At 52.0% G+C, this 23174-nt stretch overlaps 1 protein-coding gene across 4 annotated transcripts; it reads right to left on the bottom strand.

The window, feature by feature from the left end:
- Positions 1 to 263: 263 nt before the first annotated feature.
- Positions 264 to 20961, bottom strand: LOC125621796 (butyrophilin subfamily 1 member A1). 4 transcript variants are annotated; one of them, XM_048819119.2, is made up of 9 exons: positions 20685 to 20961; positions 9753 to 9883; positions 8537 to 8878; positions 7179 to 7460; positions 5886 to 6002; positions 3587 to 3607; positions 2325 to 2345; positions 2216 to 2242; positions 264 to 1554 (listed from the first exon to the last, which is right to left on the bottom strand). In XM_048819119.2, exons 2-9 carry the CDS (start codon positions 9832 to 9834, stop codon positions 1043 to 1045), a joined length of 1404 nt encoding a protein of 467 aa, XP_048675076.1. In that variant the 5' UTR covers positions 9835 to 9883; positions 20685 to 20961; the 3' UTR covers positions 264 to 1042. The 4 variants fall into 4 exon arrangements, with proteins under 4 accessions (XP_048675076.1, XP_048675074.1, XP_048675075.1 ...); XM_048819117.2 differs by lacking the exon at positions 20685 to 20961 and adding an exon at positions 16410 to 16510; XM_048819118.2 differs by lacking the exon at positions 20685 to 20961 and adding an exon at positions 16351 to 16451.
- Positions 20962 to 23174: the final 2213 nt, after the last annotated feature.

Genomic DNA, 23174 nt, shown 5'->3' with positions numbered 1-23174 from the left:
TATTAAGAGTGGAGCCTCCTGGCTGCCTCTACACATAGGAGCTGGAGGGGGGCCATGCTGCTGCTTCCGGAAGCTGTGTGGAGCAGCCCCCGACCCTGCTCACTGGCTGGAGTGTGACAAGCCTCAGACCCCGCACCACAGTGGGATATCGAGGCCCGGATTAAAACAGCTGGTGGACTGGATCCAGCCCTGTGGTAGAGACTTGTCCATGCTTCAGGGACTCATGCACCTCAGCCAGGATTTGCAGTGACACTCACATAGCATTGTCCAAAGAAGTCGGGTTTATTGGTCAGCTGGACACAGCCTAAGAAGTCCTTAGGCTAGCACAGAGAACTGAACATTAAAGCATAGACCTTTCTGGTCAGCCAAGAGCCCAGCCAAGCTGTAGTGAACCCCCATGGTCAAGTTCCATTTGTCTCCCCTCTGACCTCTTTAGTCAGACATCAGGTGAGCAGCCAACTTATACCCACACCTCCCCACTCTTCAGTCCTCTATTCTCCAGCTGGTGGATGTTGCTCAGCTCCCTGCAGAGACGGAATCCATCTCCCTCTGGGTCCTTGGATGGTAGGTGCCAATGTCCTGGTGATTGGATTTGCCATGGTCTTCCCAGATACTCCACTGGTATGTGGACTGAGGCCCAGACAGCCGGGCGACACCCACACCTATGTCTCTTAGCCTGCCCTGAGAGCAAATAGCCTTTTTCCCCCACTGGGTAACAATGCAACATGGAGGGGAAACTGAAGTACAAAAAGGTGTCATAAAAATATCACAGACGATTTCCACTTTGTCAGAGGGGGATGTTACCTTGTGTGTGTGATGAAATTTGCGTGTGATGAAATTTGCTTTTCTTTTTTGAAGAACAGGTTTATTTCCATTCATATAGTGTGAAAACTGCCTTTCAGCAAGGGATCCTCACTAATAAAACATGGCCAACAGCCCATACTGACACAACATGCGTCTTCCCCCCCCCCCCACCCCAATTGTGATGGCTGGTGTGATGCATTGGCAGGTTTGCATGTGCAGAGATCTGGCTGGGAGAGGCTCAGGAACATAGTCTAAGGGAGGTCCCTACAGACCAGACCCAGAAGAATGGGTAGATCTTCCCCGTAAAGAGGGCAGTGAAGGCATGGAGGGGGGCCATGGTGTCAGAATCATAGAAGCACACAACCCCTCCTTCATAGTCCAGATACACTCTGATCTTGCCAGGGCTCTGCAGCAGGTCCAGTGGGCTCCATTCTGCAGTGACTACCCGGTATTGGCCCCTGGAGAGCTGGATGGCCCACGTGCCTTGCTTGGGGCTGAAATTGAACCATCCCTTCCTGCTGACAGACTCCCTGGTGACACCCAGAGCCCAGCCCCCTGTGCTGGCCACCTCCACATCCCAGTAATGTGTCCCCAACTCATAGCCATCGGAGCCCAGCACACACGAGTAAACGTCGAATCTCCCCAGGCCATTAGGCAGTGATTGTCTTGTACCTATGTTCTTTAGGCTTTTCCTGTCTGCAGACAGCTCCAGACTGGGGTGAGCTGTTCTTGGGTCCAGGGTCACGTCCGCTAGAGACAGACAGATGTGGGACGGGGGGTGGGGACAGTTTCAGGGAAGGCAGTTTGCTCATTTCAAAGACTTAAATTGGTACAGCTGGAGAATGAGACGTTTTAAAGCAAAACTCCAGCAAAAGCTGGGAGTCAGGGAGAAACATCGCCTAGGAGCACGGTGCACCCTGCTTAAACCACGACTCTCCATGCCCCTCCCAGAGCTGGGACAGAACCCAGGAGTCCTGACTCCCAGCCCCCACTTTCCCATATCTATTAGACACCTCCCCCCTCCCATGGCCAATGTTAGAACCCAGGAGTCCTGACTCCCAGCTGCCCACCCATAACCCACTAGACCCCACTCCCCTCCCAGAGTTGGGGATAGAGCCCAGGAGTCCTGACTCCCAGTTGCCCACCCATAACCCACTAAACCCCACTTCCCTCCCAGAGTTGGGGATAGAACCCAGGAGTTCTGACTCCCAGTTGCCCACCCATAACCTACTAGACCCCACTCCCCTCCCAGAGCTGGGGATGGAGCCCAGGAGTCCTGATTCCCAGCCCCCACTTTTTCTTAACTACTAGACTCCTCTCCCCTCTCACAGCCAATCTTAGAACCCAGGAGTCCTGACTCCCAGTTGCCCACCCATATCCTGCTAGACTTAACTCTCCATTTTGGATTTACCGGCTTTGAGAAATGCTTCTTTCCAACCTGAAATGAGAAGAGAACATTAGGCCAGGGCAGAGCTGCCTAGCTAAGTTACATATAGTCTAGAGATCAAATCCACACTCACTTGGTCTACCGTGGCTTCCCTCTGTGGACACAAAGAGACAGCACGTTATCAGGGGCCTGGGTTCCAAACCTGTTCATTTCTCACTCTGGGCCCAGCATTAAACCCACCCCGCTGGGAGAACCAATGCTCAGAGATACCCGGGGCAGCCAAGGTCTGCCCACCTCCCTTGTCCCATCAGAAGAACCTCCTCGACCCAAACAAAACCTTCAGTTCCGGATTCGAGCCTTTTTGAACTTATTTTTGTATACCTGAAATTCAAGGCAGTTCTGAGAGGAAAAATCCGCGCGGATCACATCAGGAAGTATCAGGGGGTAGCTGTATTAGTCTGTACCTGTGCTGCGCAGCGTCGCTGCCTGTCCTGGTGCAGCCGTGCCGCCAGCCACCGGTGCTCCTGTGCAGCACAGTAAGGGGGCAGGGAGCTGGGGGGAGGGGGGTTGGATAGAGGGCAGGGGAATTCGGGGGTTGGTCAGGAGCTGGGGGTGTGGATGGGGTCAGGGCGGTCAGAAGGCGGGGAACAGGGGTTCCAGGGAGGGCAGTCAGGAAGGAGAGGAGGGGTTGGATGGGGCGGCGGGGGGCAGTCAGGGAGAGGGGTTCCAGGGGTGGTCAGGGGACAGGGAGCATGGGGGTAGGGCAGGGGTCCCAGGGGTGGCAGTCAGGAAGGAGGGGGGGGTTGCATGGGGCGGTGGGGGACAGTTAGGGGCGGGGGGTCCGGGATCGGTCAGGGAAAAGGGGTGGTTGGATGGGGCAGGGGTCCCAGGGGGCAGTCAGGAAGGAGAGGGGGGGTTGAATGGGGCGGGAGGTCCGGGGATGGACAGGGGACAGAGACCGGGGGGGTGTGGATGGGGCAGGGGTCCCCGGGGGCCGTCACGGAATGGGAGGGTTGGATGGGGCAGAAGTCCCGGGGGGCCGTCAGGGGGCGAGAAGCAGAGGGGGTGGTCAGATAGGGGGTGGGGGCCGGGCCATGCCTGGCTGTTTGGGGAGGCACAGCCTCCCCTAACTGACCCTCCATACAATTTTAGAAACCTGATGCGGCCCTCAGGCCAAAAAGTTTGCCCGCCCCTGCCCTAGGGGACCCACTCACTGCCTCTCTGGGCGTAATACCCCAGCCCCAGATTTTCTAGGGCTTTTGCCTTCCCCGAGCCACTTGCGCCGGTGCCACCAGAAACCTCGCCGGGTGGAGCCTGATTCAAAGGAGTCATTACCCAGTCTGAGCTAACGCGGCCCAACCCCCAGGAATGGCTGACGGTGAAGAAGAAACTTACTTAGCAGTGTGTACATGGCACCTGTAAAACAAACGGAGAAACACATTCACCGACAGGGCACTGGCCACCTGAGGGTGCTGTTAACTCTCAAGACAGCAGGGACCATCTCTTCCGGGGTGTCTGTGCAGCGCCCGACACAAGGGGGCACAGATCTCAGGAGGGGTATCTAGAGGCTACTGTGGTACGCACATAGGTGATGACTGGGGGTGCTCCGGGGCTCAAGCGCCCACGGAAAAAAAATATACCCACAGACCGTGGCCCTGCCCCCCACTTGGTCTCTTCCCCCGTGGCCCCGCCTATGCTGCACCTCTCCCTGCCTCCCCACTCGCTCCCCTCCGCACTCTCCCCCCGTCACTTGCCCTCATGGCAGGAGAGCAGACAGGCGTGGGCGGGAGGCATTTGGGGGCGGAGAGGAGTGAGTGGCGGTAGGCAGGCGGGCTGACACTCGGGGGAGGGGCGGAAAGGAGCGAGTGTGGGTGGGAGGCACTTGGGGGTGAAGAGGAGCGAACAGTGGGTGGGCGGGCAGGGGGACACTTGGGGAGGGGCAGAGAGGAGTGAACGCAGGTGGGAGGCACTCGGGGGTGGAGAGGAGCGAGCAGCGGGTGGGCGGGCAGGGGGACGCTCGGGGGAGGGGCGGAGAGGAGTGAACGCAGGTGGGAGGCACTCGGGGTGGAGAGGAGTGAGTGTCAGGCAGGAAATACTCAGGGGAGGGGATGGAAAGGAGTGAGCAGGAAGTGCTTAGGGGCAGAGAGGAGTGAGCGGTGGTGGGTGGATGCGGGGGAAACAAAAGGTGCTCGGGGTAGGGGGCGGAGAGGAGCGAGCGGCGGGTGGGCGGACACTTGGGAGGGGCAGAGAGGAGCGAGTGCGGGCAGGAGGCACTTGGGGGTGGAGAGGAGCAAGTGGTGGGAAGGCAGGGGGACACTTGGGGGAGGGGCGGAGAGGAGTGAGCGCGGGCAGCAGGCACTTGGGGGTGGAAAGGAGCAAGTGGCAGGAGGGCAGGGGGACACTCGGTGGAGGGGGTGGAGAGGAGTGGGTGGGAGGTGCTCAGGGGTGGAGAGGAGCGAGCGGTGGGTGAGTGGACAGAGGGATACTCAGGGGAGGGGGCAGAGAGGAGTGGGCTGGAGGCTCTCGGGGGAGGGGGGCGGAGAGGAGTGAGCGCGGGTGGGAGATACTCAGGGATGGAAAGGAGGAGCACCGTGTGGGCGGCAGGGGGGAAGCACTCCGGGGAGGGGGCAGAGGAGTGGGTGGGAGGCACTTGGAGGCTGAGAGGAGTGAGCGGTGGTGGGTGGATGGGGGGACACGGGGGAGGAGGTGGAGAGGAGCGGGCATAGGCTGGAGGCTCTTGGGGGTGGAGAAGAGAGAGTGGCGGGTGGGCAGGGGGACAGTCGGGGGAGGGGGCGGAGAAGAGTGGGCAGGAGGCACTTGGGGGAGGGAGCGGAGAGGAGCAAGCATGGGCAGGAGGCACTTGCGGGTGGAGAGGAGTGAGCAGCGGGCTGGCGGATACTCGAGGGAGGGGGTGGGGAGGAGTGGGTGGGAGGTGCTCGGGGGAGGGGCGGAGAGGAGCGAGCGGCAGGTGGGCTGACATTAGGGGGCGGGGCGGAGAGTAGCCAGCGCAAGCGGGAGGCGTTCAGGGGCGGAGAGGAGCGAGCGGTGGGTGGGCGGGCAGGGGGTCACTAGGGGGAGGGGGCGGAGAGGAGTGGGTGGGAAGCGCTTGGGGGAGGGGGCGGAGAGGAGCGAGTAGCAGATGGGTGGACATTCGGGGAAGGGGAAGAGATGAGCGAGCGTGTGTGGGAAGTGCTCGGGGGCGGAGAGGAGCAAGCAGTGGCTGGGTGGCCAGGGGGACACTTGGGGGAGGGGGTGGAGAGGAACAGGCAGGGGGACTTAGGGGATGGCGGAGACGAGTGGGCAGGAGGCAGGAGTGGGAGAAGAGGAACGGGGGGGCGGGGGGTCTTGGAGGTGGGACAGAGTGGGGGCGGGTCCTCAGGGCAGAGAGGGGGTGGAGCATCCACCAACAAAAACAAAAGTCAGTGCCTTTGGGTACACACAAGGAAAATACTGATAACGGAAGGGCTGGGAAACGTTATAACATTTGACACCCAAGTGAAGATTAATTTCTTTTCCTCTCTTAACATGAATTACCGGCAATGGGAAAAATATGCCCAGGTAGAAAGAGGGAGGGTCAAATCATGTGAGCATCCAAGGATCTATGTGGTCTACAGCACCAAGGACCTGCAGATCTATTGAAGGATGTCTCGTTTCTTTCTTTCTGGTGGCAAAGGGGTTAAACAGGAGGCTTTACCTTTCTCTTTGTGAATCCTCCATAGGTAGAGGGAAGCCAAGGGGAGGAAGCAAACGCATATCGTCAGGATGAGATAGAGGGGGACCCGCCAAGAGGAAACTCTGGGGAAGAAAGTGTCTGTAGGGGAAGAGAAGAACACAGGTTAACTCTCATGACCCCTTCTGCCCCATGCAGATGTGACACAAAATAATTAACAAACCTAGTAACAGATGGTGGGACCCTTTTAGCTCCTTTGTGATAGACAGAAAAGGCCGGAATCAGTTTTTTTGTTAATATTTATTCCCTGAGATTGTTTGTTAACATTAGAAATATCGGCAAACTGATTGGAAAATGGACTTTCCATTCCACCGGAAATTTCGATATATCAAAATTTGATGGTGTTCCTGGTTGGAATGGACGGTGAAATGTCGGAAAGAAAATTTTAAAAAATCCAGTTCTGAGCCCTCAGAACGTTTCATTTCAATGAGGTCAAACCATTTTGGTTTTGGTAATGTCAAAAGGTTACAATACAAACTATTAAATACAAATATATCCTATGGGTTTAATATAAAATATATAAATATACTCTAATCTAGTAGAGTATGAATATGCCAATATAATATCAAAGTCCAAACAAACTGAATCCAAAGGATGACGCTGAAATGAAACATTTTGACATTTTTGGAACAAAATGAGAATGTTGAAATGATTTGATTTGACTAATTCCAGTCAAATATCTGGTTGAAATAGACACATTCCCAGTAAAAGTTTGCTTCCAACAAAAATGCATCTGCTTTGAACATTTTCAAGCCAGCTCTAATCAGGATATACCACTATTATTATTTATTATTCATATGACCTCGGGTCCCTAGCCATGGACCAGGAACCTCCTGTGCTAGGGGCTGGACAAACTCGGGAACCAAAAGACGGTCTCTACCCCAACAGCTGACAATCTAAGAATAAGACAGGACAAAACAGATGGATAAGACAGATGTGGAATACAATGGAACAATGAGACAACAGTGGTCAGCATGATAGATGAGGGTCCCAGGGCTCCAGCAGCCTAACTGAACTCAGGGTCCTGTTGTGCTGGGCGCTGCCCAGACACACAGCGACCAAGATCAGGGCCCCGTCATGCCAGATGCTGCCCAGACACACAGTGACCGAGATCAAGGCCCTGTTGTGCCGGGCGCTGCACTGATACGCAGTAAGAGATTGCCCCTGCCATAAAGTTCTCACTATCTATAAATGCCATTCTCCACCAGTGGAGATCTGGCTCCAGCTCTGTGTTTCCTTGTTCCATCAGCAGCTCACCGGAAATGAAAATGGCCGATACTTTCTCTGGGCCGGGCAAGCCAGGGCTGAGGGCGCAGGTCAGTGCTGGATCCGAGCTCTTGGTCATCACCATGGTGCTGGAGACGTTGAATAAGCCATTGTCACTTCGCAGTTTCTGTTCGGACTCGGGACTCAGGATTTTTTTATGGCTGTTTCTCCAGAGCACATTGGGCTCCGGGTACCACCCTGCAGAGAGACATGTGACCGAGACCCCCTTGTCCTTGTACGCACTGACGTGGAGGAGGGGATCCGAGCCAGAGTCTGGGGGAAACAAATCAACAGGAATTCTCCCTTGATTTCATTCTCTCCTCATTCCTTCTGGTCACACCAGGGCCTGGTTCCCCTCTCGCTCACCCCTGTGTAAGTTAGTTTACCCAAGAGAAGACTTAGAGTCACAGAAATGTAGGGCTGGATAGTATCTTGAGAGGTCATCATGTCCAGCCCCCTGCGCTGAGACAGAACCAAGCAAACCTTGACCATCCCTGACAGGTGTTTGTCCAACTGTTCTTACAACTCTCCAGTGACGGGGTTTCTGCAGCCTCCCTTGGAGCCTGGTTCAGAGCTTAACTCCCCTTAGAGTTACAAAGTTTTCCCTAATATCTCACCTTAATCTCCCTTGCTACAGATTAAGCCCATTACTTCTTGTCCTACCTTCAGTGGCCATGGCTAACACTTGATCCCTGTCCTCTTTGTAACAGCCCTTCACATATCTGAAGGCTGTTATCAGGTCCCCCTCGGTCTTCTCTTCTGAAGATCAGACATGCCCCGTTCTTTCAACCTTTCCTCCCAGGGCTGGATTTCTAAATCTTTGATTGTTTTGTTGCTCTCCTCTGGTCTCTCCCCAGCTTGTCCACGGTTTTGCGGCGCCCTGAACTGGACACAGGCCTCCAGCTGATACCTCACCAGCGCCACAGAGAACGGGACTGTTACCTCCCGTGGCTTACAACACTTCTCTTGCTGGGCTCTACCCAAGGAAGAGTTTCTGAGGGTAGAAGGCTCCTCAGACACAAGGAGAGGGCGAGCCGATGACTGGGCACTGGAGCTGAGACATCCACACTGGAAATAGGGGGCACATATTTGCCATTGCAGCGCGTCCTCTATGGAAGGAGGCTCTGCTGGGCTGTGGTGGAGCCCACATACCTCGGGGTCCTTACATGCAGCCTGGACGTCTCTGCCCCACAGGCTCTGCTCTGGGCTGGACGGAGGAGTCACTGGGGGAAGTTTTCTGGCCTGTGACTGCAGCAGGCTGCATGGGAAGGTCCCCACTGCCAGCCACCCCTCCCTATCACAGAGCTGCGCAGGCTGAATCCGGCTCTCCCCACCCCAGGATCACTCACTCATCAGGCGGAGCTCCAACGCAGCAACGCTGAAGTAGGTGTCAGACTGGAAGTCACAGAGGTAGTGTCCTTCGTCCCACAGGGTGAGGTTCCAGATCCGCAGGGCCAGGCTACCACTCTGGATCCCGTCCCGCAGGAGCTCTGCCCTGCCCCGGTACCTCTCACCCTGCACCTCGCTCCCGTCCGGCAGGTACACGTGGACATCCTGGCCTAGCTGGGGCCGGCTCCATTTCACCTGCATGGCCTGGGCACTGAGTGCGGGGGAGAGGTGGCAGGGCAGCAGCACGGTGCCCCCCAGTGGAGCAGAGAGGGGACCGGCGGGAACCAGAACCTGGAAACTCACTGGGGAAAGGGGCAGAGAGACAAGCCTGGGGTCAGAGGGGACTGGCGGGAAGTGGTTTTGCCTCTCACACAACTCAGACCCCAGACCTGCCACCCCAGCGGATCCTGGAGAGAGGGGCTCAGGGAGAACTGTGAGCAAGAGGGGGAGGGGTAGAGTGGGGGGAAGGAGGCAGGGAGGGAGGGATGGTGTGTATGTGGAGGCCAAGGTGAAGGGGTGTGTGTATGAAAATGAAGGAGTGGATGGATGGAGGGGTGTGTATGGGGATGGATGTGGGGGGATTGATGGGGGGATGGATGCGGGTGGATGGATAGAGGGGTGTGTATGGGGATGGATGGAGGCTTGTGTGTATGGGGATGGATGTTGGGAGATGGATGGAGGGGTGTATGGGGATGGATGTGGGGAGATGGATGGGTGGATGGATGGATAGATGGATGGATGTGGGTAGATAGAGGGGTATATATGGGAATGGATGTGGGGTGTGTCTATGGGGATGGATGTGGGGGATGGATGGTGGGGTGTGTATGGGGATGGATGTGGGGGGATGGATGGAGAGGTATGTATGGAGATGGATGTGGGTGGATGGATGGAGAGATGGATGGATGTGGGTGGATAGAGGGGTGTATATGGGGATGGATGTGGGGGATGGATAGAGGGGTGTGTATGGGGGTGGATGTGGGGGGGGTGGAAGGAGGGATGGACAGAGACTCCATTTGTCACATGTTACTGTGCATATGAGTGAGCACTAGATCCTGCGCTCTTACCCCCGAGCCCGGTGCATTACCAGGGCAGTCACCCCAGACTGTCCCCGCCATACGTGAGAGCCAGCTGGGGCCCTGTGACCACCCAGCACTGTTAAGGACAAAGTCTCCTTACCGGTCGCTGCAGCCTGAACGTGCAGGAGGAGGATGGCTGAGAGCAGGGCAGCACTGCAATGTGGGCGACGGGCTCCCAGCATCTGGCAGGGCGGCTCTTCCTGGCCTCAGGGCTGGACAGAAGCCAATGAACTAAAGGGAAACCAAGGAGACAAGGGATGAGAAGGGGAATAGCTGCTCACCCAAAGACCCCCTTCTTGTGCCAGTGGGAACCAGGAGGGCGGTTCATCCCACGAGGGAAAGCTGCTGCACGGGGATCCCACACAAGCACTGGGCATGTGTCCCTTTGGGCTCCGCTTCATGGAATAGGATAATAGTCTGCTATTGCTACCACCTGGAGGAGCTACTCCTTCAGCTCCAGCAGATGAGGCTCCTGCTACGAGCAATGAAGGCCTGGGGGGTCAAACCCCATAGTCCACTTACATGCTGGGGGATGCCGGACAGCCTTGCTGGGCAGGCAGCATGTCTGGGACTACGGGCTGCATGTTTCAAAGAAGCAGAAAGGAATCAGGGGCCTGAGCGGAAAAGTGGGTGGGAAGTTTGTGGGGAGGGGCGCCTTTTCCATAGAAAAAAGCAGTTTAATCATAACTGAAATATTTTGCAGGAACGTTGGCTTAACGGTGAAATCCTAGCGGATCTTAAACATAAAAAAGAAGCTTACAAGAAGTGGAAGGTTGGACATATGACCAGGGAAGAGTATAAAGATATTGCTCGGGCATGTAGGAATGATATCAGGAGGGCCAAATCGCACCTGGAGCTGCAGCTAGCGAGAGATGTTAAGAGTAACAAGAAGGGTTTCTTCAGGTATGTTGGCAACAAGAAGAAAGCCAAGGAAAGTGTGGGCCCCTTAATGAATGAGGGAGGCAACCTAGTGACAGAGGATGTGGAAAAAGCTAATGTACTCAATGCTTTTTTTGCCTCTGTCTTCACGAACAAGGTCAGCTCCCAGACTGCTGCGCTGGGCATCACAACATGGGGAAGAGATGGCCAGCCCTCTGTGGAGAAAGAGGTGGTTAGGGACTATTTAGAAAAGCTGGACATGCACAAGTCCATGGGACGAGTTGCATCCGAGAGTGCTAAAGGAATTGGCGGCTGTGATTGCAGAGCCATTGACCATTATCTTTGAAAACTCGTGGCGAACGGGGGAAGTCCCGGATGACTGGAAAAAGGATGACTGGAAAAAGGCACCGTTAGTGCCAATCTTTAAAAAAGGGAAGAAGGAGGATCCTGGGAACTACAGGCCAGTCAGCCTCACCTCAGTCCCCGGAAAAATCATGGAGCAGGTCCTCAAAGAATCAATCCTGAAGCACTTACATGAGAGGAAAGTGATCAGGAACAGTCAGCATGGATTCACCAAGGGAAGGTCATGCCTGACTAATCTAATCACCTTCTATGATGAGATTACTGGTTCTGTGGATGAAGGGAAAGCAGTGGATGTATTGTTTCTTGACTTTAGCAAAGCTTTTGATACGGTCTCCCACAGTATTCTTGTCAGCATGTTAAAGAAGTATGGGCTGAATGAATGCACTATAAGGTGGGTAGAAAGTTGACTAGATTGTCGGGCTCAACGGGTAGTGATCAATGGCTCCATGTCTAGTTGGCAGCCGGTATAAGTGGAGTGCCCCAGGGGTCGGTCCTGGGGCCGGTTTTGTTCAATATCTTCATAAATGATCTGGAGGATGGTGTGGATTGCACTCTCAGCAAATTTGCGGATGATACTAAACTGGGAGGAGTGGTAGATACGCTGGAGGGCAGGGATAGGATACAGAGGGACCTAGACAAATTGGAGGATTGGGCCAAAAGAAATCTGATGAGGTTCAATAAGGATAAGTGCAGGGTCCTGCACTTAGGACGGAAGAACCCAATGCACAGCTACAGACTAGGGACCGAATGGCTAGGCAGCAGTTCTGCGGAAAAGGACCTAGGGGTGACAGTGGATGAGAAGCTGGATATGAGTCAGCAGTGTGCCCTTGTTGCCAAGAAGGCCAATGGCATTTTGGGATGTATAAGTAGGGGCATAGCGAGCAGATCGAGGGACGTGATCGTCCCCCTCTATTCGACATTGGTGAGGCCTCATCTGGAGTACTGTGTCCAGTTTTGGGCCCCACACTACAAGAAGGATGTGGATAAACTGGAGAGAGTCCAGCGAAGGGCAACAAAAATGATTAGGGGTCTGGAACACATGACTTATGAGGAGAGGCTGAGGGAATTGGGATTGTTTAGTCTGCAGAAGAGAAGAATGAGGGGGGATTTGACAGCTGCTTTCAACTACCTGAGAAGTGGTTCCAGAGAGGATGGTTCTAGATTATTCTCAGTGGTAGAAGAGGACAGGACAAGGAGTAATGGTCTCAAGTTGCACTGGGGGAGGTTTAGGTTGGATATTAGGAAAAACTTTTTCACTGGAAACACTGGAATGCGTTACCTAGGGAGGTGGTAGAATCTCCTTCCTTAGAAGTTTTTAAGGTCAGGCTTGACAAAGCCCTGGCTGGGATGATTTAATTGGGGATTGGTCCTGCTTTGAGCAGGGGGTTGGACTAGATGACCTCCTGAGGTCCCTTCCAACCCTGATATTCTATGATTCTACGTCAACATGTCAAATACTGCCTTGGAAATGTTTTGTTTCAATTAATTTCACTATGACTTTTATCACATTAAAGTCTGAAATCATATATATATTATTTAATATTCCATATAATGCACAGTATTTAATAATGTATATCATATACAGATTAATAAATGTAATATATTATAAAATAATACTTATATAGGCTTGGGACAATTCAATTTTTGCTTTTATAATTTCGATGGATGAAATCAAAGTTCCTTTTAAGCATTTTTTTTCAGTTTTTATCGATTTAACTTTTCACAGTTGTGCCAAATCATGGGTTTAAACATTTTTCCCCATTTTTATTTATATTAATTTTCACAGCGATGGGAAATTATTGGGGATGGGGTCAGATAATTATTTAACGACAGTAGGCACTGAGATATAGCAAGTGAACACTTTATAACTGGTAAAACACAAACTGTTCACATCACTTGGCAAAACATACAAAGTAAGCATGTTTAAATAACTCTAATAAGTTCTCAAGCAGCAGTATTCTTATTTTGCCTATCTGCAAATTTCCAGTATCATCGAGGGAAATATTTTTTCATCAGTGTGTGTGTGTTTAGTGAATCGACATTTACTGACATTTACAGTTACAAATCAAATCCTTCTGAGCCTACTTAGCATTTATTATAATAATCAATGTAATATGCACTATATATTAGTCAATATAATATAATCTAGACCATAGTATACATATCATAATAAATCTAACAATATTTATAATAGTCAATTTAATATACAATAGGACACTCTAAATGAAACAAATTGAAACAATAAGGTTGAAATGAACCAGTTTACATCCCAAATGCAGGTATTTGTATAGAAAAGAAATGATGAACGAAACAAAATATTTCAACAGTCCCACATCCAGATTTTGCAGAATTTTCATTTCATGGGGATTTTGGGGGCAGGGGAGAAATGGGGGGTGTCACACCAGTTTAGATCAGAAACATTATTCAGCCTGTCAGAATTCCCCATGGAAAGGAAATTCTGGCTCCCGAACCAGCCCCACCGCATGGCCTGTCAGCGTGCCCAGATTTTAGGAAGGGCTAAGCCAGGCCTGATGCTGGACGGCCTTTTGTGCTGGAGTGGCTGCAGAGTTTTGAAGGCACACGGGGCCCAGGAGCCATGGATGGAACAAATCTGCTGTGTGAGGCTGTGTTTGGGGCCATGATTCTCAACCCTTGTGTGGGCAGAGCGTGGTATCAGTGCAGGCTGAGTATCTGTGGGATGAACAGACAGACACAGAGGTGAATATAGGGTTGCACAGACAGGCAGAGGGTGCATGGGATGCACAGAGAGGTAGAGGGGTGTATGGGATGCATAGACAGACAGAGAGAGGTTGTATGGGATGAACAGACAGACAGATTGGTGAGTGGGATGCACAGACAGACAGAGAGGTTGTACGGGATGCAAGATAGACAGAGGTTGTACGGGATGCAAGATAGACAGAGGGTGTATGGGATGCACAGACAGACAGAGGGTGTATGGGATGCACAGACAGGCAGAGGGGTGTTTGGGATGCGCAGACAGGCAGAGGGGTGTTTGGGATGCACAAATAGACAAAGGGTGTATGGGAAGCACAGAAAGGGTGTTTCAGATGCACAGACAAACACGGGGGTATATGGGATGAACAGAAAGACAGAGGGGTGCATGGGCTGTAAAGACACACACAGGTTGTATGGGATGCACAGGCAGGAAGAGCGTGTATGGGATGCACAGACAAACAGAGGGATGTAAGGGATGTGCAGACAGACAGAAGGGTATATGTGATACAAAGACAGCGGGGAGTATGGGATGCATGGACAGACATAGGGGTGTAGATGGTGCACAGACAGAGGGGTGTATGGGACGCACAGACCGGCAGAGGGTGTTTGGTATGCACAGACAGAGGGGTGTATTCAATGCACAGACAGGGACAGGGTGTATTGGATGTAAAGACGGACAAACTGGTGTATGGGATGCACAGACAGAGGAATGTTTGGGATGCACAGACAGGGGTGTGTGTGGGATGAACAGACGGACAGAGGGTGTTTGGGATGTACAGACAGAAAGACGGTGTATGGGATGCACAGACAGGCAGAGGGGTGTATGGGATGCAGAGACAGGAAGAGGGTGTATAGGATGTACAGACGGACAAATGGGTGTAAGGGATGCACAGACAGAGGGCATATGGGATACACAGAGAGGCAGAAGGTGTATGGGATATAAAGACAGAGAGAGGATGTCTGGAATGCACAGACAGACAGAGAGTTGTATGGGATGCACAGACAGACATAGAGTGTATGGGATGCACAGACAGATAGAGGGTGTATGGGATGCACAGACGGGGGTGTATTCAGTGCAGAGACAGGGAAAGAGTGTATGGGATATACATGCAGACAGAGGGGTGTATGGGATGCACAGACAGAGGGGTTTATGGGATGCACAGAGAGAGGTCATATGGGATGCACAGAGAGAGGGCGTATGGGATGCACAGACGGATACAGGATTGGATATGATATACATACAGACAGAGGATGTTTGGTATGCACAGACAGAGGGTTGTATGGAATGCACAGAGAGAGGGGTGTATTCGATGCACAGACAGGAACTAGGTGCACGGGATGTACAGACCGACAGAGGGTATCTGGGATGCACAGACAGAGGGTGTATGGGATGCACAGACAGAGGGGTGTATTCAATTAACAGACAGGGACAGGGTGTATGGGGTGTAAAGATGGACAGGGGGGTGTTTGGGATGCACAGACAGAGGGGAGTTTCAGATGCACAGACAGAGGGGTGTTTGGGATGCACAGACAGAAAGAGGGTTGTATGGGATGCATAGGCAGAGGGGAGTATGGGATGCACAGATGGAGGGGAATATGGGATGTACAGACAGACAGAGGGGTGTATGGGATGCACAGAGAGGCAGAGGGTGTATGGGATGCACAGACGGGGGGTGTATTCGATACAGAGACAGGGACAGGGTGTATGGGATGTGCAGATGGACAGAGGGGTATCTGGGATGCACAGTCATACAGAGGGTTGTATGGGATATACATGCAGACAGAGGGGTGTATGGAATGCACAGATGGATAGAGGGTTGGATAGGATATACATACAGACAGAGAATATTTGGTATGCACAGACAGAGGGTTGTATGGAATGCACAGAGAGAGGGGTGTATTCGATGCACAGACAGGGACTCGGTGCATGGGATGCACAGACTGACAGAGGGTGTCTGGGATGCACAGACAGACAGAGGGGTGTATGGGATGAACAGATGGACAGAGGGGTGTATGGGATGCACAGACAGAGGGGTGTATTCAATTAACAAACAGGGACAGGGTGTATGGGATGTAAAGATGGACAGGGGGGTGTTTGGGATGCAGAGAGAGAGGGGTGTTTCAAATGCACAGATAGAGGGGTGTTTGGGATTCACAGACAGAAAGATGGTTGTATGGGATGCATAGGCAGAGGGGAGTATAGGATGCACAGACAGACAGGGTGTATGGGATTCACAGACAGACAGACGGGTGTATAGGATGCACAGACAGTATCAGGAGTGATCCCGGAGTCCCTCTCAGCACCTGCAGCCCCTGGCAGTGCAGTGGAGCTGATCCCCTAGTGCATGAGAGGGTGCGCCCAGTCCCCCACTGCCACTCTTGGCCAGGCCTAGCTCTGGGGCGATTCTTGTCTGCAGCCACTCCGAGGGCCCAGGACTCCCAGTTCAGCCAGTTGTCTTCCATCCCTGTGAACCGGGTGGAGGATTTCCCATCATATGCACCTGCTGAGCCTGTCCTGAAAGCGGGCTCCAGCCTCAGCAAATGCCCTCAGGGGTGGAACGCAACTGGGCCGTGGCAGTCCTGCCCTCCTCTCTCGCTCCCCCCAGTTTAAATGAGGAGTAACCCACTGGAGTCCTTGGGGCTGGTTCTCCTCTCGCTCACCTGGTGTAAATCAGGAGTAACCCCACTGGAGTCCTTGGGGCTGGTTCTCCCGCACTCACCTGGTGTAAATCAGGAGTAACCCCACTGGAGTCCCTGGGGCTGGTTCTCCCGCACTCACCTGGCACAGATCAGGAGCAACCCCACTGCAGTTCCTGGGGCGGTTCCCCTCTGGTTACAAATGTAACTTTCGCTTTCGCTTTCCTTAGCCTCTGCTGCCCCCCAGTGGCTATTTCCCAGCATTTTGACAGGTTTCAGAGGAACAGCCCTGTTAGTCTGTATTCGCAAAAAGAAAAGGAGTACTTGTGGCACCTTAGAGACTAACCAATTTATTTGAGCATGAGCTTTCGTGAGCCACAGCTCACTTCATCAGATGTGAGTCTGATGAGCATTTTGAGTCTCTGCCACAGACTGCCTGGATCACCTTGGGCAAGGTCCCTGAATGCTCTGTGCGGACAGTGCACGCTCCCTGCCCCACAGGGGGTGTGGTGAGTGAACACACCTTTTGGTAAGAGGTGTTCAGATACTACAGTGAAAAAAGCAAAGACACAATGACCTGCGTTAGTGTGGATCCCAGCATTCAAAACATGTGGGAAGAACAACCATCTTGGGCCAGTAACATCATACAATATGTCTTGGCCCTATGGGAGAAGCTTGACATCCTGGGCTCATTTGCCAGGGAGAACCTTCGACACACCCAGAGCACCCAGGACTCAGCCTATAATTAAGGGTATGATTTTGTCACAGAGATCACGGGCTTCTGTGACTTTAATGGACCTCCATGACTTCTTTGGCTTCAGCCCCCTGCCTGGCCCCGCTGCAGGAGTAGTAGTGGGGTTGGAGTAGTGGCCGGTGGTCAGCCACCAGGGCTGGGGCAGAGGCCGGGGCAGAAGCTGGGGCTGAAGCAGTGGCCAGCAGTCTGTCACTGGGGCTGGAGCAGCGGCTAGAGCTAGGACTAGAGCAGTAGCTGGGGATGAGTATAGGGATGGAGGAGCCGAAGGAACTAGGCCGGAGCAGCAGCTGGGGCTAGGTCAGCCCCCCAGGGCTCGGTGGGCCCAGGCTGGAGCAGTCCCCATGTTTGTCCGTGATAAAACCTTAACCTTACCTATCATTAAAGGGTTGGCCTCCAGGAGTTCCAACCCAGCAATCATGTTCTCTTGTTATTACCCAGCTCCAAATCAAAACTCCCAGCCCGCTGGGAAGGGCCCCATGAGGTGGTGTGCTGAGTGAAGCAGGTGAGTTATGAAATCTGACAACCAGACAAGTGACAGGCACACGTGAATCTTTTAAAACCATGGAAAGCCCAAGGAAGTCTACTAATTGCCCCCTACGCACCTGAACCCCAATTAGGCCTGCAGGTTGTCGAAGACTCGGAGCCAGGGATGGTCAAGACTGGAAACACCCTCACCCCAAACCAGAGAACCCAGGCTCGACAGGTGATCACCACCTTCTCTTCCATGTTTTCTACCTACTTTGGATGGACCCATTTAATATCCCATAACAGTCAGACGGAACCAGGGCTTAAAGTCAGAGAAAACCCTCAACAATTTTCCCCGAAGTTGAGGGAAACCATGAAGTGAGAACTCCAATTAGTGCTAGAACTGGGAGTAATCAAAGAATCATGCAGCAACTGGAAAGGCCCTGTAATGTTGCTCCTCAAGCCTGGTGGGACCACCTGGTTATGTATCAATTTCCAGAAGCTCAATGCAGTCTCAGAATTTGATGCGTACCTGATGCCTTATGTTGATGAACTTCTTGACCAGCAAGGGGAAGCAGAGTACATCACTACTCTGGATCTGACAAAGGGGTGATGGCAGATCCCCCTCACAGAATCCAGGGAAAAGACAGCTTTTTCCATCCCCTTTCAGTTCTGGACAATGCACTTTGGGTTGCATGGGGCTCTGGAAACATTCCAGCGGCTAGCAGACCGGATCCTCCAATCCCATAGCCAATATGCTGCCACATACCTAGACGATGTTGCAGGTATCTACAGTCGAAACTGGCAGGACCACCTAAAGCATGTGATGGCCATGTTACAATCCCTCCAGGAGGCTGGCCTGACAGCAAATCCTGCTGAATGTCACTTGGGCAAGGATGAAACAACCTGCCTCGGGTACACTTTAGGAAAAGGTAGGGTGCGACCCTTGGTCAATAAGGTTCAGGCCCTCCAGACGTGCCATGCCCCTTCCTTGAGGAAACAGGTACACCAGTTTTTAGGACTAGCTTGGTTTCTACTGCTGATTTATTCTGGTTTTCTCAACCGTTGTGGCCCCTCTCACTTATCTGCTCTAGAACAGCAGCCCAAACATGATCCAGTGGACCAAAGCTTGTGAGGAGGCTTTTCAAGCCCTGAAGAACCCGTCTTGCACAGCCCCGATTTCACCGAGTTCCTGCTACAGACTGATGCATCGGATGTGGGTCTAGGAGCCATTTTGTCCCAGGTGGTGTGAGGTGGCGACCCTCTTGCCAAATTCCAAGTCTCCTGGAATAGTAGGGGGTTAGGGAAGCAGCACAGTCTCTTAAGTCTCTGTACACTGAATGCCACTATATCCAGCGCTATGGCCTTTCCCAACGGTGTTAAGCCGGCCATTATCTGCATCATACCCCATCGGGTTAAATAATTCTCGGGGTTTTCATTGGGCTCCTGGGTTGTGGCTACAGCTGGTGCTGTAAAATTGCCCCTGTCTATTTGCTCTCCAAAAAGTTCCATTAGAGTCAATATGCTATTATTCTCATCGACTCTAATCCTATCTAGGACCCGCCGAATCTCTGAAGCCACACAGACGCCCATCAAGCGGCGGACTTCAATGGCGTTCAGCTCTTCCCTTATAGCAAGCAAAAACACATTAGAACACCATCCAGAGAAATTGTCCTTTTTTAGGGGTCCCAAACTAACAGCCATGCTTTTAAGTCAGGCTGATACAGGGACAGTGGTAACAGTTGTACTTCCCCCTCCCTCTGCGGGTGTTGTGACTATAGTTCGTCGTATGGCTGTGACAGGGTTTTGTTCAATAGGTTTCAATAGCTGGGGCTCATCCCATATATCTCCATTCCAAGCTTTACTACGGTCCCATTCTCCCTCTCATTCGGGGACCTCACTATCTTGGGCTTGGCCCCATTCTCCTACTGTCACAGCCGCTACTTGGTGGGTGGCAAACCCCAATTTTGTTTTAAGATGCTTAATAATAGATTCCCAGTGGTTGTGATGGGCAGGGGCTCTACCTTGTTCTAATGTTAATTTCTTTTTCATTCCCTACAAAACCTGATTCTCTCTTTGTATTTTATCTTTTCCCTCTATTTGTTAAGATAATCCCCTCTCTTTTATTTTAACTTCTCTTAGGGTATCTTTGGGAATGTCTAACTGGCTTTGAACTCCAGCGGCCAGTATTTTCCATTTATCAGTTTCTCCTTCAGATACATCAATTTTCTCATGCAGTGCAGCGTTCTCTTCCTGGCAGCTAGCCAAGCGAAGGAATGCCTCATTGCATGCTTCTCACAATAGCCAGATTGCAGCCGAGTCTCTTTTTATCGGGGTCGATGGCCTGTAGACCTACAGATATTTTGCCAATCTATCTTCCAAAACAGCTATAGTATGGACATCAGCTAATGCTTGTTCAGTCCATGAGCTCTGCCCAAACTTTTGCAAAATTGTCTTAAAAGAAGTCATTTCCTGTATGAATGGTAGTTTTTTCTGCGCTTCTTGAGCTTTGTCCTTAGGGGACTCCTTTCGCCTAAACATATTTCTTTATAAATCTCTTTTACCTCTATAACACTTCTGTGCCCATGCTCGTGCTGGGACTTACACAATACAAAAGTCTATACCCACTAAAAACTCTGCCTGACAGAGCAGGAGGGGGAAATGCTAAGCCCCCTACCTTTTGGGCTCGATCCTGCTACGGCTGAGTGTATATTCACCTATGCAATTTTTCCCTGACATATGGGTAGGAGCGAGGACTCTAATCCTCCCCCTTATGGTCCAGGGCCTCTACAACCGGGGGTGTATATACCTGGACAGTTTGTATATATCTTATCCGTATAGTTATCCCCGACAGATGGGTCAGAGTGAGGATTCTAATCCTCCCCCTATTGCCCAGCATTTCTATGACCAGGGGTGTGCACACCTGAATGACTGATCACTTTATATGTACGGTATACCTTTTAGCAATATTTGGCAGTATTTTCAACAATCACAGTGCATGTCTTCCCCCTTTTGAAATTCTCCACCAAAAATGTTATGCTGATAAGAAGCACATGGGATCTTTTTTCGGGCAAAAGGCAATACGCCGCCTTTATTGAAGATACAATAATTAGCATATGCATTCAGTCACACCACACACACACACACACACACACACACACACACACACACTGTCCCACCAGTCGATGTTATAGTTACCAGTCCAGAGTCCGGATCAACCTAGTGGCCAGCTAGGTTGATCAGAAGTGGGGAGGAGCCCGGTTCCGCTGGTCACGACACGGTGCTCAGGGGAAGTCTTGGTAGGACGAACCCAAAGTTTCATGGCAAGGCACCCTGTTTATATAGTGATTTTCCTTCACTGGGGCCAATGAGTTTTGCACCATCATGCTGTAATCAATTGTTGTTTGACGAGTGCTTGTTTTCTTAAATTGTCCTTCACATTCTTTACATCATGTTCTTCAGGGAGTTATCCCATGCTGGTTTTGATCACAGCTATCTTGTCCCCATTGATAGGTGCCTGTCTCATCTTTAGAGTTGTCAATCTGCCCTCCAATGCTTCAATAGGGGCGTGTTGCAGCCTCCTGGCACCCTTGCATCTGTCTCCGGCTCCTCCCTAGACCATCTGGTTCAGCGATGGCCTTCACACTTATCTCTTAACTCACACATTCCTCATTCACACACACAAAATTAATTTACACAGAACATTTTGAACAGGAACATCAAATTGCAGTGCAAAAAAAAAAAAAAAAAAGGAACGATCATGACATTCCTTTCCTTATTTTAAAATGCTAAACCTACAACAAATTGGTGACCCTCAAAGGATCTGTCACTGCCTTGAAATCAGTCCAGACACAGAGTCTGGCTGATGTCCCATTACACCATTTCTTTCTGCTATTCAGAAAGGGTGGCTGGCAGAATATGATCAAATCATACACTAATACATTTAATACATACTATATTATTATTCTTTATCCTTCATTCTAAATGATATAAAATACAAACATAAAATTCTACTACTACATCAGCAGCTGCTGCTCTCCTGCCCTCTCCTTACGCAGCCCAGGGGGTGCATGGGGCAGAGGAGGAGCAGTCCAGTGGGAGAGCGAGCAGCAATGCCAGCTGCTTTGTGCATCCAGGTAGGACAGTTTCCCCATGTGGGTGCAGGAGGTGGATGCAGGAGTTAGGGCCTCAGGAGGGGAGTGCAGGGAGTAAGAGTGAAGGGGGCGCAGCAAAGGAGTTAGGGGCACAAGATAGAGGTGCAGGGTTTGGGGTGAAGGGGGCACAGTGCAGGGGTTAGGGGCACAGGAGGAAGGTGCAGGGGGTAGGAGTGAAGGGGGTGCAGGGATTAGGGGCACAGGAGGGGAGTGCAGGGGTCGGGGTGAGGGGGAATGCACAGTGCAGGAGTTAGGGGCTCAGGAGGGAAGTGCAGGGATTAGTGGTGAAGGTTGCACAGTACAGGGGTTGGGGAAGGGAGGGTGGGGAGCCTGGGGAGCCCATGGGGGACCGGGGCAATGGGGGGACATCATGCCCATGGGGGCCAGGGACATCAAAATGCAAGTTTGCCCAGGGTGCCATTTTCCCTGAGGCCGGCCCTGTCTCCAGCTGTTGGTAATGGCATCTGTCGGCTTTAAAGAAAACACCGCTGCTTAGCATGTGTTTGTAAGGGGAAGGCTGTGCTTGTACAAATGGAAATAATGTGGTGTTCGTCCGAGCCCAGACGGTTTAATTTTCACTTGCTAAAAGAGAAGATAATTTCCACTGCATCCTCCTTGCTTAGGGGACTGAGCGACTGTGGAGTCCAGGGTCCTGTTTCGGGTCTTGTCTTGAGAATTCGATGGTTTAGAAACATCAGGGAGGCATCCCCTTAGTGCAGCCAGCCGGCAGCCGTACACCTGCTGCTGGCAGGCCAAGTGCAGGCTGTTAAATGCTTCTGAGCTGGCATGCCATTTCGCTTCATGCCCTGCCACTTTTCCAACACAAGCAGGGAGGAAAAAAGTCTGTTGATTTGGAGGAAATATTTCCAGACTGTCAGTGGACAGCAAACAGGCAGGGCGGGTGAGATAATATATTTTATTGGACCAACTTCTGTTGGTGAAAGAGACGAGCAAGCCTTGTATCTGTTCTCTCTCTCCCCAGCAGAGGTTAATCCAATAAAATATATTAACTCACCCACCCTGCCTCTCTGACACCCTGGGGCCGACACAGCTCCAGCAGCACCGCAAACAGCAGGTAGCAGGGGAGTTAATAGAAGTAACTTAAAAAAACTAAACAAACGACCCAAACGCCTGACCACGAAGGGGAAAATCATCTCAGCGTCGAGACGTGGAGAAACATCCCCAGCAAACTTTTTTCTTGGCTCTCTTCCAGAATTTCAGCATTTCTACACTGCTGGGGGGAGCTTGGGGAGCCGGCATTCCCAGCTGAAATCACGGGCGCGGTCACACTGCTGGGGGGGGGGAGGGGGAGCTTGGGGAGCCGGCATTCCCAGCTGAAATCACGGGCGCAGTCACACTGCTGAGGTGGGGGGGCCTTGGGGAGCCGGCATTCCCAGCTGAAATCACGGGCGCAGTCACACTGCTGGGGGGGGGGGGGGGGGCTTGGGGAGCCGGCATTCCCAGCTGAAATCACATGTCAACAAAAGGGAACCAAGAGTCCTGCATTTGCTCCAGTAAAAGCTGCTGATCTCTG

This window comes from Caretta caretta, chromosome 14 (assembly GCF_965140235.1).
Source record: "Caretta caretta isolate rCarCar2 chromosome 14, rCarCar1.hap1, whole genome shotgun sequence".
NCBI classification, from domain to species: Eukaryota; Metazoa; Chordata; order Testudines; family Cheloniidae; genus Caretta; species Caretta caretta.
The sequence above is the reverse complement of the archived record's forward strand: the minus strand, read 5'-3'. Positions and strand labels throughout refer to the sequence as shown.

What these genes read in the sequence shown, in the direction of transcription:
- LOC125621796 (XM_048819119.2), bottom strand. Translation starts at nt 9,834, where the DNA reads ATGCTGGGAGCCCGTCGCCCACATTGCAGTGCTGCCCTGCTCTCAGCC. An exon ending in TGCCATGTACACACTGCTAA is followed by an intron (nt 2,346 to 3,586) that starts GTAAGTTTCTTC and finishes TTGTGTCCACAG; the next exon opens with AGGGAAGCCACGGTAGACCA. An exon ending in GGGAAGCCACGGTAGACCAA is followed by an intron (nt 2,243 to 2,324) that starts GTGAGTGTGGAT and finishes TTCTCATTTCAG; the next exon opens with GTTGGAAAGAAGCATTTCTC.